This window comes from Hypomesus nipponensis, chromosome 15, assembly GCF_054491055.1.
Source record: "Hypomesus nipponensis isolate SF chromosome 15, ASM5449105v1, whole genome shotgun sequence".
In the NCBI taxonomy this organism is placed as follows: domain Eukaryota; kingdom Metazoa; phylum Chordata; class Actinopteri; order Osmeriformes; family Osmeridae; genus Hypomesus; species Hypomesus nipponensis.
In genome coordinates this window covers 6,323,799-6,338,060 of record NC_140375.1, presented here as the reverse complement: position 1 = coordinate 6,338,060, position 14,262 = coordinate 6,323,799, and the positions used below count along the sequence as shown (strand labels likewise).

General features: G+C 46.0%; 1 protein-coding gene across 2 annotated transcripts; it reads right to left on the bottom strand.

The window, feature by feature from the left end:
- Positions 1-265: 265 nt before the first annotated feature.
- LOC146257189 (alpha-2-macroglobulin-like) lies at positions 266-14,007 on the bottom strand. Of its 2 annotated transcripts, none has more exons than XM_084674027.1 (36): positions 13,821-14,007; positions 13,104-13,287; positions 11,746-11,902; positions 11,588-11,640; positions 11,217-11,237; positions 10,265-10,433; positions 9,999-10,083; positions 9,772-9,898; positions 9,454-9,568; positions 9,056-9,165; positions 8,708-8,872; positions 8,312-8,548; positions 7,980-8,043; positions 7,728-7,873; positions 7,473-7,622; positions 7,128-7,349; positions 6,816-6,915; positions 6,508-6,634; positions 6,069-6,294; positions 5,672-5,798; positions 5,258-5,379; positions 5,076-5,127; positions 4,879-4,962; positions 4,462-4,638; positions 4,225-4,306; positions 3,920-4,076; positions 3,702-3,776; positions 3,319-3,484; positions 2,979-3,175; positions 2,679-2,894; positions 2,431-2,549; positions 2,232-2,322; positions 2,050-2,118; positions 1,756-1,861; positions 1,597-1,638; positions 266-1,016 (listed from the first exon to the last, which is right to left on the bottom strand). In XM_084674027.1, the coding sequence occupies exons 1-36, from the start codon at positions 13,907-13,909 to the stop codon at positions 994-996; spliced, it is 4,452 nt and encodes a 1,483-aa protein (XP_084530153.1). In that variant the 5' UTR covers positions 13,910-14,007; the 3' UTR covers positions 266-993. The 2 variants fall into 2 exon arrangements, with proteins under 2 accessions (XP_084530153.1, XP_084530154.1); XM_084674028.1 differs by having other exon boundaries at positions 6,508-6,592.
- Between the last annotated feature and the right edge of the window lie 255 nt (positions 14,008-14,262).

Genomic DNA, 14,262 nt, shown 5'->3' with positions numbered 1-14,262 from the left:
TGGTGTCCAGTGGGCTTTTTTCCTACCTACCTATGTAACATGGTTTACTAATATAGTGGTAGGTGATCAGGACAAGATCATTCAAATATATCAGATGTAATTATAGAAAGACAAGTGATAAAATACCTAAATACACACTCCGTACTGCCTTTTATCTCACCTCATTCAAACTGTTCTACGACTATCGGTTGAGAACAAGTATTGTTTATTTTTTCACTTTATATTGTATAAATTAGTGTTGTGTGAATCATTGAAGACAACAGTGTTGAATTATAAAAAAATTGGGGTCTACATTTTATTGGTCACAGTACATATCAGTGGGTGTTGAATCAATGCGCTGTGTTCATACACCTGAACATACTCAAAAATACACACAAACAGTAGATTGGCACACTGAGTATAACATGTTGTGACAGGCTCCTGTCACTCTGCCACTTAGTCAAGCAACCCAGACCAGGTCATGTTGACGTTATTGGCATCATCTTAATTTCACATGGTACTCTAGTCAATGGAGTTTGTACAATAACATCTAGTAAACGGATGCTCCAGACCAGTATAGATGTTTCCTTGTCTTGCTTCAACACAGTAATAAAGCATGTATTCCCAGTACAGTGTCACTAGTTGGACCCAGGGGGAACTTCAGCAACACTGACATGGTATTGGTGTAAATCGACTATGAACTGTGAAATGAACATGTTCTGATTAGGTGGACGGGGTCATTACTGGCAAAAACAAACAAACACTAAATAAAATCTAAAAACAAGGTAAAATTGTAGCTACACTTAAACTAAAAACTCTTTAGCCAATTTAAAGACACGTTTACAGCAGGCCTCATCAGTTCCACCATTTGTTGGGTTGTTTTCAGGAACTATGCAAAAGCATAATTTAAAAAAATCACATATATGTAGGGCTTGGCAGAAATCAATGATTCTACAAAGGAAGCAAATGGTTCATCTCTGCTCCAATCAGCAAGAAGAATATTCTCCAGGTATTCTACAGCTCATTGATGTCATCACCTGTGTAAATACAATTACAAACAGCAACAGGGTTTCACCAAGAACATTGTCAATATGTGGTTGGTGTGACTGGCTACTAATAGACTGAAGGGGTGGTCACACTCAGGCCAAACAAATAGCACCTCATTCATTCCTTAATCCCTTGACCACACAAGATTCCATCTTGCCATGCTCCAAGTTATTATCTTGTGCCCTAATCACAGTGGATTGGACCACTGACAGTGTCCTATGAGGAACTACTGGCAGCTATGGCTGGGGATGAAGTAAGTCAGTGATAGACAGATAGTTCCACCATCAAAAATGGTGAAAGTGCCTGCCATTTTCAAAACAGTTTCCAAAGACGACTTCCCAGATGGTTATGTGCAACCCCTACCCTAGCACCGAAACGTTCTGGTCCCCGCGTATTTTGCGACGTTACGCTAATAAATTATTCACTGTGAATTTAGGTGTAACTGCCCCTTAACAGACAGTCAATTAACCCTGGGTCCAATATGTTACATTACTGGAAAAAGAGCTATTCAAATGTGTATTGATATGTGATTTAAAGCAGCATGTTGAAGGAGCGATGTTAGGAACTTACCCTCAGCGCATGGAGAGCTGTAGTCGCTAACTGCCACGTCACCTGAGGAGACACTCAAATTTAGACTTCATTTATACACTGAAAACCATAATAACAAAGCATGCCTAAAACACTGTTGTTTTTCCATCTCTCCTTTTCCTTTTCTAAATGTGTTCATACTTGTCTGGTAGTAGTCGTAGACCTTGACCACAGCAGGTTTGAGGTTCCTAACTGGAAGGTCCTCCTGGATGACCAGGATGTAAGACTGGGTTTCCTGCTGCTTGAGCTTGAAAACACGTTTAAACATTAGAGACTGTTGATTTGGTTTTCAGTATAGGGTGAATTTACAGTTATGCCAGTAAACAAGTCCTTTTTGACACTGTGACTGTTCTGAAATATTCTACAACTTTAACAACCATGCAGATTAGTCCAATTGAAGTGCTATGAAAGATTTGTGAAACTCTTGAAACCTACCCCGTCAACATAGATGATAACATGTCCGTCCTCCTCATCGACACGCTTCACTGTGCTGGACTTTTGCAGCTGACAGAGGAGGAAGAGAACAAGTTAGTAAAAATATAGAAGAGGATTTAACGGAAGCAGTATTTCTGTATGCTCTTGGTACTAGTTAACTGTATTTCTACGTTTGAACTCACAGGTCTGAGGGAGCTCTTGTCTAGGATGAAGCCAGACAGAAGCTTGACGTTGATAATGACCATGTTGGTCTCCTTCCGGCGACCATTGTACCTAAAACACACAAACGTTTTAAACAAACTTTCCAAACTTCTTTCTTCAAGTTTGTACAGCTTTATGGGCTGTGTTAGATGTAGTTATCCATGGCTGGGGATCCAGTACCTGACATTCACAGTCACAATGAGAGAGGGTTTGGTGATGTTGCACAACCCAACCACCTCAGTCGTCACGTTGAAGGCTGAGAAGTCCGGAGGAGGAGGGATGTTGTAACGCAGAGCCATCTGAAATAGGAACAGTGGATTACAGTTCAGTCAGTTATGCTGTATGTTGACATCAAATATCAGCCCCACAGTATTTGTAAAACTATCAAGGTGACGCAGATAAGAAGAATCACGAGGCATATGTCTCACCTGGAGGAAGACACAGCTCTTTCCTTCAGCCCTGATCTTATAGTCCCCAGGCACCTCCCCTAGTGGAGACTCCTGGTACAGCAGGCGGTTGTTCTGGTCCACCTTGAACTCTTGCCTCGAGCCCCCAGTTGAAGTCACCACCACTGTACTGGCTCCCTCCGGACTGTAAGTGGCAGCACCGTACCTGGCCAGGGCCTGTAGCGCCACAACTGTATCCTGGTGAAAGGCTGGCAGGTTGGTACTGATAACCGTTATACCCAGATAGGTTTAAAGTTTTGGATGAATGGAGTTACAGTCTACCTGTGTGGAAGAGAACCCTCCATAAGGGTTCTGTTGCTGGGCCAACCAGCGGACGATGCTGGATGAGTAGTCCAGGCCGAAGCCCTCCATGGGCGGTCCAGAGAGCAGAGCCAGCAGCACGTATGACGTCATCTCCACCTCAATGGAGTCCAGGCCCTTCCCAGAAGCCTCCGCTCTCTCCCAGTGGCGAGTGCCGTCTGTGAAGGGAACTAAGGTTCAAGGCTAAAAATGCACTACCCGCCCAACGATATGTATCAACGCTAGCCAGGCAACTAGCTAGCATACAAGACAACAAGACAGCCATCAAACCAACAATCTCAAAAGCCAGACAGCCAGGTACCTGTGGTTTTGGCCTTCAGGTGCAGGTGTGTGATGAGTTTGCTGCGCGTGTCCTGGTCCCCGGCCAGTGAGAAGGTGTAGGAGAGCAGGGCTGTGGTGTACAGGTTCTCCAGTGGGGCAGCCACTGCCGTCTTTAGGCAAGCCAGACACCGGTCCACCATGGGGTCCTGGTGACACAACAGCAAAGAAGCACTCAGCTCCACTCTGCCTGTCTAACACATATCTGTAGAGCACAGGACTGTGTTCTAGCATGCTATGCTAAATGAAACAATGTGCTGTATCTCTATGGTTAGCACAATGACCAGAACTGCAAGGGTTTTGGATCATTGTAAAGTTGTGGAGAGTGGTGATCTGTAGATGGGGGTTAACTGGGTTTACACTCACAGTAGTGTTGAGTCCCAGCTCCAGCAGAGCAGCAGTGATGTAGGCAGTCAGGGACACGTCATCACTCACACCTCCCTGAAAACAGGAAAAACACAGTTAGCCACTCTCAGAAGAATAAGCAACACTATCAGCCAATCACAAGAGAACAGGGAACAGTCAGCCAATAACAGTATTGCTTGAAAGATTGAAATTGCCTGCTCCCTCGCCCTCCCCTTCACCTTCATGCCATTGTGGAAGAGTTTCCCAACAGAAGCAATGCAGCCATCAGGTTGCTGAAGACCGGCCAACCAGGACTTTGCCTTGGCGATGTGGGCGGGGTCAACAAAGATGAAGGGCCGTGCTCCTCCGAAAGACTTCATCACAAACGATGTCAGCCTGAGGTCACACAGAAAACACCTGAACTTGAACTTCAATAACTTTGTCTGGGATGTAGTCACCATTGACTCGTACAATCCAATCTACAAACAACTCCAGTATTCAAACATTTGTTGTGTGTTGTGTGTGAGAAGGAGTTCAGACTCACCAGGTGTTGCCAGACTCATCACTCTTACCGAAAGCGCTGTATGAGCCATCATCATGCTTATAGTTGAGCTCCCTTTGGTAGCCTGCAAGAACATGGTGGTTTACTGCAGTTTGCAAGCCATCCATCTATACAACCATCCTTCCAGCTTCATCCATCCATCCATCCATCCATCCTCTTGGGCCATCCATCAATGTATTTCCCCACCAAACCACCCAAACTTCTCCCAGTGTGACTCACCACTCTCTAGGAAGTGTGTGGCCTTGTCTTGGACCTCAGGGGTCAGTTGCCTGGTGCTCTGCAGGTACGTCAAGATGTAGATGTTTGGTGCAAACAGAACCATGTTCTGCTCGCCACATCCATAGGGCATGGCCAGAAGACTGTCCAGGTTCTTCATGGCTCGACCCATCAGGTCACCTTGGAGGGGAGGACTGGACAGTGAGTAATGTTGTAGAGAGGAATCAACTGATGACTGAACAGCTCAAGTTAACGTGATGCTGTAACCCTGTCTATATGACAAACATGCAAGTCTACACAATGAATCTTCCTATCTGACATGACAGATATTCCAGAGGCAGGAACTGCAGGAAATGTTAAAACACCAGATGGTTCATAATGGTTAGAGTTTCAGTACAGGACAAGAACATTATGTTTTACCTAGGACAGAGATGGAGGCCTTGGGTGATCCTTCCACAAACACTTCTGGCAGCTTCAGAGAGATGTCCCTCTCTACTGGACCCTCTGGAAATAGCAGACACACACATCAACAACAAAAAATGTCAAAGCAACACTCCTAACCAAAATCTGCAAACTGTTAGATGCTGCGATGACACCACCAGTTTCAGAACACCTACCAGCAGGGCAGAGCAGAGCGTTGTGGCTCAATGTCTGCTGGGTTCCCTCTGCCTGGAAACAATGAAGGAAGAGAAAAGGAGTAAAGATACTAAGTAAACTAACTCAGTGACATTAATATAAGACTGAGAAAGTAAAGGACAAAACAAACTTGAACACACTACCTTGAGTTTGTAGTACTCACCTCCACCAACAGGGGTCGGATCACTGTGTCAATGCGGCCCTTCTCAGGCAGTGAGGCAACCTCATTGCCACAAAGATCCTCCGTCTTCAAAGCCTCTGCACTCACCTTCACACTCACCTCCCCTACACACACACACGCACACGCACACGCACACGCACACGCACACACACACATTAACATGCATGTCTAGTTACAGAGACACCAAATCTCTTGGTACACAGGAAGATACATCAGTATTCAGGTCGAGCCTAAAGTACCTCACTTTCACAGGGGGTGTCACTTTTCTCATGTACTATGGATTGACAGCACCCTCTTCTCTATTACCTCCCTCTGCCTACTCTCTATCACCCCTTCCTACTATGACAGTTGTACACCACTCCTATCCTGGGTGCTAGCGGGTTCCTGGAAGCTCACCGAGGGCAGTGGGGGTGATGATCCAACGGAATGTTCTGCTCTCGTCGGCACACAGACACACCTGGTACTGGCAGCCATCACAGGTCTTGGCGCTAAACTGATCAGATTCCGGCAGAGTCACTTTCACCTGGGAAGGGATCAGATCACAATACGGACAAATACACCGCAATCATCAATGAAGGAAAAATAAATTGTTCAGGCATACAGACATGGGACCTTTGGCTACCAATGCATTGTGGTGGATGGCAAAATAAGCTCAATGTGGGTTTTGTGTATTTATAGATACGAAGTTATAAGGGATTTCTGGACAACCACAACCCTCGCAACTGCAACAGCCCAACAGCCTCAGAAAGCTGCTTTAGTGTCAAATAGCCCCAAGTCAGATGTCATACCGTACCATGATGCACTTGGAGAGGTAGTTGAAGACGGTGGCCCGGAGGATGAACACCTCACCACGGATGACGGAGTAGGGCAGGGTGAGGCTGAGGAAGAAAGGCTGGAAGGCAGTGAGGGCAGTGTCGGGGGCCAGACCCAGACCCACAGAGGACGTACAGAAGGCCCCAGCAGCCCACTTAGTGATGGTGTCAGGAACCGTCTTCTCTAGCGACACTGAGCCCGAGTCTCTGCAGCACAGACAGAACCAGCCAGGTTAGTCTATGAGCTGGTCTCTAGGGTTACTAGAGACTAGTGGCTTGAACATGCTAAATCATATGTGCTTTGTGTGCGTGATTCTACTTTTGAGAGTTTTAAAGTCATTCTGATGACAAGTTACATTGAACATAATATTCTTCTTTTTTATCATCACCAGTATTAGGACGTAATCTGAGTGAGCCTACCCAACAGGCACCAGATCCCAGATCCAGGTCTCAGGGAAGTAGGTTCTCACGGTCTCCAGCGAATCTTCTGCTCTTCCTCTTCCACCTTTTGGAACCATTTCGGCCATTGGCATATAATCTGCATCGTCTAACATTTTAATCATGTTCTAAATTCAAATGATCTGCCTATAGGTTCGCCACAATTTATTTTTTACATGATTTCCAATGGATTATTTTCACACACAACATGGCATTCATGAGAACAGAGGAAGGAACAGCCCAACCAAACAATCACAGTGAAGTTTGTTAGTAGTGCATAGATAACTTACCACCATCGGCCTCGCTATTATATGACATCTGAACTGCATAACCAATACAGTCATAAGGTCTTTTCACCTCGGAGTTGGTGATTATCTTAATTCCCACATCCTGGAAGAAAGAAAACAGAGGAGCTACATCAGGAACTATACACGTCTATCTGGTGACAGAGTTGGTTAACTTTCATGAGAGAAACCCAGTGGTCCAATGTAATTCTACACACAATGGGCTCCATCATGTAATAAACTGCAGAAATTCTCAAAAGACATATCCTTGTCATAGGCATAGAAGGTTAACATTAATTTTACAATATGCCCTCTCACTTTAAAGATGCTGTAGACGTCGTTCATGTCTTGCATAGGTTCATAGAAGGAACGTTTCTTGCGGCTGGAAGGGTCGTCAGCTGGTATTAGAGTAGGTTCTACTTCTGGTTCTGGTTCTGGCATGAAAGGCAATCGTGGCATTGGCAGACAGGGGTATGGTTCATGGTCCTCTATGGAGTAATAGTAGCCTGTCAGCTTATCGACTGGTAACAGCTTGTACACCTGCACATAGGAAACATGAATTCAGTGGTTAGATTGTGGTCGGTGTGTTAGGTCAGAACAGTTGTCTGTATGTGTCCAGAGTGTGGTCTCGCTGTGTGGTTAGACTGTGCAGTCAGAACATACCGATTTAACACTGAGCTCCTTTTCAGGCTTCAGCAGCAGGACAGACTGGTCGATGGCCCTGATGGAGCAGAGAGAGCCAGGCGCAGCCTGCAGGCTCAGGGACGTCTTCTCCCCAGGGAGCTCCTGAGGCAACGAGAAGCTCAGAGAAACCTGCACACAAACACACATCATTATGTACAGAGTACACACCTGCACACAGTGGATGTGGAGAAGACATACTGTATGGACTGACTATTACTGTAACATGGAGCCTACCTTGTTCTTCAGGCAGAGCCGTATGGGGAAGTCCTGGCTGTCTGCAACAGCCTCTCCGCTGGGCATGACTGTGTACATAACCACCTGGGCAAAGGGTGCAAGGTCTACCATCTTCTGAAGGGGTACAGTCAACTCCCCTCTATTGACTGGAGATAGAGGAACACACAAGAAGCAAATGGAAATTACTTATCGCTCTAGCTCCCAGTACAACGTCACACTGTCTGGTAATTTAGTGACAGATATTAACTGTACCTGTCTGCTTCGTCACAGTCACAGGTATGCGTCCATGATGCACCACGCTGCCTCTTGACATCACCTGCAACCACAACACAACTGACTGTAGTACCACAAGAAGCTTCAACTAATCCTCTACTGTATTGAGACCAGCTTCTCATATCTGTACTCATGGGGCACTCATAATACTTTTGGGGCACCATGAGAGATTGCAATTCCCCCCCCCCCATTTTGGTTATGTCTGTTATTCATTCAAAACGTTTTGATGGGCCTCCCCCCCCATTGGAACCCTGGGTAGTCAGTCCCACACACAAACACACACTTTGACGCCCATGTCTGTACTATCTCACCATGTAGAAGAAGTCCAGAGTCTTCTGGCCCTCCTTAAGCTCCTCCCCACTGATGATGTAGGTGGCGCCCACTGTGGCGTCTGTCTCACAGGACAAGGTCTGGCTGGCCTGCTGGATCCTCACAAAGCTCTTGCTCTTGGAGTAGAAGGCCTTGAGACTGTGGTGGGCTGAGCCGTACTCTGGAAGGCGTTGGTCTCTAACATACGGATGCCTGTCCTCTTTAAACCTGGTGCGAGCCTTTAGGGAGAGAAACGTGGACAGGAGAGACAGCTGGGTTGAGGGGACTTTGAACTCCAGGATGGAAATACAGAAAAAGAGAGGAAGAAAGTTAGTGGGTTAAAGAAAGAAAGAGAAATAAAGTAAAAAAGCGATACAGTAGGGAGAGAGAGAGCAGACCTGTAGGGATACATGTTCACTCCATAGCGAGGTGTCCAGAGAGAAGGGGACCATGCCCTTGCTGTCTGTGGTCAGGGTCCAGTTATTCACAGGGGCACCAGTCTGCAGGAACAGGTAGACCAGCTCGTTGGCTGCAGGGGAGGAGTCTGGGCCCACCACCTTGATCTGGAAACCCACAGGACATACTGGGATGACTGGACTACAGATGAACACCAGGGCAGGTTCAGTGACCTCTGGATCCATAGAAGCTATATTTAACACTCGCCGATGTTATTGGCACTGTCACTGATAACAGAAAGTGGATAATGTGGTCAATGATATCTGCGGTCGTTGCTTCTCATTGGTCACCTTGCCCTGGTAGGGGATGCCTGGCTTGTAGGCCGAAGGGGCGTCCTCAAATGTGACCTTTCTGATCGCGCTGGAGAATGTTGCGCTGCCGCTGCCCTTCAGGACCACCTCTGGAGGAAGAACATGGAATGGGGGGTCAAGGGTCACAGGGAAAACATAATGCTTTTATCCTGCTCCTCTTTCTGATCCCTCCATCCCCACCTCTACTGCTGATTCTCTCTCCACCTCCTCCTTCACTCCTTCCCGTCTCGTACCTGCCGCATACTTCACCCTGCCCTCTCCAACCACTTCCCTCCCTGCCCCATGCTCTCATTAGCTCTTTTAATTTGTACTTGTCCATTACACCTCCCATCTCCCCCTCCTCTACAGCTCCTTCTTCTCCTCTCTTTCTAACTTACCTGTCCCATACTCCTCCATCTCTGCCTGCACCTGGAAGCTGTCTTGGAAGCCGAACATGTTCAGGTTGAACTGCGTCACATCCACCACTTGTGTTGCACAGCCGCTTTTGTCCGTCTTCACAATCAACCAAACAAAAGAGGAAGAGTGTGCTAATATTACAAGAGATACCATCATTTCATGAATACTAAGAATTCTTCATGAGGTAATTAGATCAAATGAAGCTGCATTGTCGTTCTACAGAGAGACCCAGGCAGGGAACAGTTCCTCACAGACCTCACTGGGTGGCCCAGGGCTGTGGTCAGGTCTAACTTACTCACAGTCATCTCATACTTTATGCATATGTCAGAGGTGATTTCCCTGTCCAATAGCCAGTAGTATCTGTATCCCATCTTCCTGCAGACCTCAGCCTTCACAGAGCCCAGGACAGGCTTTCCATACGTGTACCTGAAGAGAAGCAACACACCTGTCAAACTTCCTGACTTGATGGCCATTGACTGCTTCCTGGTTGACTTGTGATGGCATCACCATCTCCATGAGAACTTACTTTCCACAGACCCTGAGAGTGACCTCTGTGTCCAGGATGGTGATGACGCTGGGTAGCTGGACCTTCACCTCGTACTTAGGAAGGACTGAGAGGAGGGCAGGGAATGAGCACAGAACTATATCCAGACACATACATTGTTCCAGACACATACATTGTTACAGACTCTGCTGGACAGTGATAGAGAGTGATACAGGCAATAACACAGACACAAACAGGGACGTACACATTAAAACACCATTACAGACAGGCATAGCTAGATGGCTGACCATATTCCTTGATGTCAAAGGAATGTTTAATCTGTTTTCCCTTCTCAGTCCAGGCGGTGATGGTGTAGGCACCCTGGGTGGCCTCTGGTGTTGTTGGGTGGGACAAGTCCAGGATGCCGCTCACTGTTGATTGGTTTAGCCACTGAGCGATGCGGTTAGAGTTGGGGTCCTTTGCACCAATGATAAATGTTGAAAGTCCGTTTGGTGTCAAGAGAGAGAACGTGTAAACCTCAACTGCACACTGAAGGTGAATCTAAACCTCTTGGATGGGGGCCAAAATTTGAATTTACAATTTGTATTTCATTCTAAATTAAAATGTACATCATTACTAATGGTTGATACTGTTTGAAAGAAAGAATTATGACTTTTGTGAAAATGTCCAATACGAGTAGTGAACTAAACTAATCTGACTAAAAGTATGGGTTTTCATGCTACATGTTATTACTGGAACCACGGGTAAATATGGCAAACAAGGTTTCTAATGGTGAGTACTTATTATTTGGACTTCCGTACGAGAAACTTTGGCATAAGAAACTGCATAGCCTACGTTCCCCTCACAATATAACCAATGCATTTTCTAAAGAAAAGAGAATAAGCTTTCTGCACATATACAATGCGTCTATATCACTGTTGTTTTTCACATTTTTGGATCATAGGATGGGTATAGCTCAGTGGTTAGAGCATTTGACTGCAGAGGTTGTAAGTTCAATACCCCCTGTACTGACACTTTGGATGAAAGCGCCTGCTAAATGAATACATTAATTTGTCACAAGGTTTTCTTTTTTCAAATATAATGTGAGGTGTCCACCTTCCAAGAGGTTAAGAAGAAGTCTATTCTTCTAAAGGTAAATCTATTCTTAGAAAGGTGATTAGATTGTTTTATAGACTATGATCTATGGATGCATCTCATTGTTTGGGCTTTCAAAAGGATTTCAAAATGAACTAGTCTTACCTGAAGCTCCACAGTTTGAAACTGTAAAAGAGAGAGAAGTAGTGTTATGAATTGTCAGATTATATGTATATATGTATGTATCCTGCCTTCACCCACGCTCTGTTCAAGTTCTGTCAGACTAAATCAACAGAACTTCAGGTCACTGCACCCCCCTAACCCCAGCACACCTCTACCACACAGTGAACATCTGAACTTTGATCCACAACTGTGATCCCGAATCAGGACCTTCCTAGATAACAACACTGCTCCTGCTACAAGAACTGTCATCCTGTCAGCCTTCTTCCACTAACTCATAAGTATCAGGTCATAAGTATATTAAACAAATCACAGACTTGTCAACCCAGAAACACCAGACACAAGAAGCAGCTCACCATCTGATTGTACGGCACAAAACTGGAATCCAGCGAGACGATTCGAAACTGAACTGAAAGGGTCAGAAAACAGATGCACAAAAAACAGGAACTACAGATTTCACTATGTATTGTCCTACATTGAATATTTAAGGTTACACCAGCTGATAGTCACCTACCCTTCTGGCCAGGTTTGTAGATGGGCTTGTCTGTCTGGACGAGGGTGATGAAGGTGGAGGGTCTGATGAGGATCTTGGCCTTCTTGCTCATGGAGTCTTTCTCTCCGGTCACTGAGACATGGAGGGTGGCCACAGTCTCACGGACCACAGGGGGGACCTGCAAGACACGCATGGACACTTCAGATGTAAGACTCTGTGGTTGTGACACTTATGGTACCAGTACAACAGAGACATGGTAGATTGGTGAGTTGGTAAGACGAAGGACAATAAAGCTGGAGAACCAAAGACTTGCTATATCTCCTCAACACAAAGCAGTCTAAAGTAAACATGATTTCAGGGTCTTTCTCAAGATCTACAGCTCTTAAAAATCTTGAACTGATCAAACTGTGCATTCCAATGGTTGGTGAAACAACACAGATATATTTGTCGGTCGGACTAAATCAATGAGTTCCCTATCAGAGTGCTCTGGTGTCAACCTTCCTGCATGCCTTTATGATCTTAGGCAGTGAAAAGTACTCTGCAGCAGTTGCCTCCAAACCAAAAGAATACCTGTGGTGGGTTCTGGGTTCTCACTAGCTCCTGCTGCTCCCTTATATAAGAGTCACAGTAACAGAGAACCCGAGGGTGGGGGTTGGGACTGGAAACTGGGCGGAGAGGGGTGGGGGTGGAAATATAAAAGGGTTGGAAAAGAGGGGGATGAAGAAAGAAGATGAGTGGGTTGTGAGGAGGGGGATAGGAGTGGAGATAAGGAGATAAGGAGGTTGGGAGTAGGGCGATAGGAGTGGAGATAAGGAAGTTGGGAGGAGGGGTGGAGGTTAACATTTTCAGTGGAATGCAGGGTCTGCTCCAGTTAAAAGAGATATTTGTTTAGACCGAGTATCACAATCAATCAGATCCCAGCACCAGTGCTGATGCTCTGATACACCCATAGAACCTCTCTGTGACCTGAAAACAATGGCTGAAGGAAGATCAATCTGTGGCTGGTTACATAACTCAGATAGAGGAGGGGGAGAGGCAGGGGAGGGAGAGGGGAAAAGAGAGAGAGAGAGGGGCGGAGAGAGAGAGGGGAGAGAGAGAGAGAGAGAGAGAGAGAGAGAGAGAGAGAGAGAGAGAGAGAGAGAGAGAGAGAGAGAGAGAGAGAGAGAGAGAGACTGACCCAACGGCTGCAGCTGCTAGGTCGGGTCCTGTTGGGCAAATTATCATACGTCATACTTTACAAAAACGAAACGTTCAAAACTCTGCTCTGTCTTCCAGCTCAGATCATGGGTGGATTATGGTATAACTGATCTCAGCTCAGATCATGGGAAGAGGCAGGTTTACCTGATCTCAGGTCAGATCATGGGTAGATGAAGGTGTACCTGGAAGGACAGGCAGCGGTAAAAGTCCTGGGAGACCCCAGTCTCCTCCAGCAGGGTGGCGTTGGCCTGCTCCAGCTGCAGGATCACCCTGAGGGAGAGGGGCTCTGTGGGGCCATGAACCTGGGCACACACAGTATCCATCCCGCCTCCCACCACCTGGGAGCTCATGGTCACCATGTAGATACTGCAGAGGAGAGGGGAGGAGAGACAGAAATAATTATATGTCAAGATGTTGTCATGTACCATTGAAGTAATATTCCAGCTTAGTCAGTGTTGTTGACGTCAGACAGGCTGGTGTGTTGTGAACAATGATGAGCTAGCATTTTGGACATCTGTATATTTAGACATTTCCTCATTCCACCAATTAGTATGATCTGTACAGAACTTAGGCAGGGAGGTAAGAAGTTGATTAGTTGTGGGGTGGTGGGAAGGGTGCACTGTTGAATAATATAGTATTGTGTCTTAAGGCCATTCTTCATCATTGTCAGTTAATCCAAGGACGATAAGAACTACACGCAGTGACAACAAGTTGGTGTCGTTGCTCTAAAAAGGCCAGAACAAAAATTCACCGTTAAATTTTCTTCAACACACCTGTGACGCCGCACGTATGGTACACTATGATGATTTCGTCAGCAAAAGAAAATACTTACACATTTTAAGCAATACAAAGTCGTATTTTTTAAGTAGCCTACTTTTATGACTCTTTTTCATACTTACGATTCACTGAAGTTGCGCGATGTCGCAGTTTGTATCAGCGTAGATGCGATCACAAGAAGGACGCAGATCATTCTGGGTGAAGGACACATCTCTGCGGTTACTGTGCGTTTCTGTCCGCTGCAGAGAAGCTCTTCCTGCGCACTTTAAAAAAAATGTGTTGACCACCCGCGGTTACTCACGAGGGTCAGAAAACTTTCGGAAACAGTGATGGTTATACCTCGCGAGTCACTCCCCCTGTCACTCCCTTCTAAAACGGTTGGTTCTCAGCAGTCTCCTCCCTCTTCTCTGCTCTCTCTCTCCTGCTCTCTCCTGCTGTCTCCTGCTCTTTCTCTGTAAAAAAAAAAAAAGATTTCCCAAAAGCTCCAGCCCTACGAATAGTTGGACACACAAAGAATGACTGGTTTGTGTATGCATGTCGGTGTGCGGGGAAGGTCAAGCATTT

Coding starts and splice junctions, on each gene's coding strand:
- LOC146257189 (XM_084674027.1), bottom strand. CDS start 13,909: ATGTGTCCTTCACCCAGAATGATCTGCGTCCTTCTTGTGATCGCATCT. Junction 11,238..11,587: donor TTGTGCCGTACAATCAGATG/GTGAGCTGCTTC, acceptor TCTCTTTTACAG/TTTCAAACTGTGGAGCTTCA. Junction 1,017..1,596: donor CAGCTCTCCATGCGCTGAGG/GTAAGTTCCTAA, acceptor GTATTTACACAG/GTGATGACATCAATGAGCTG.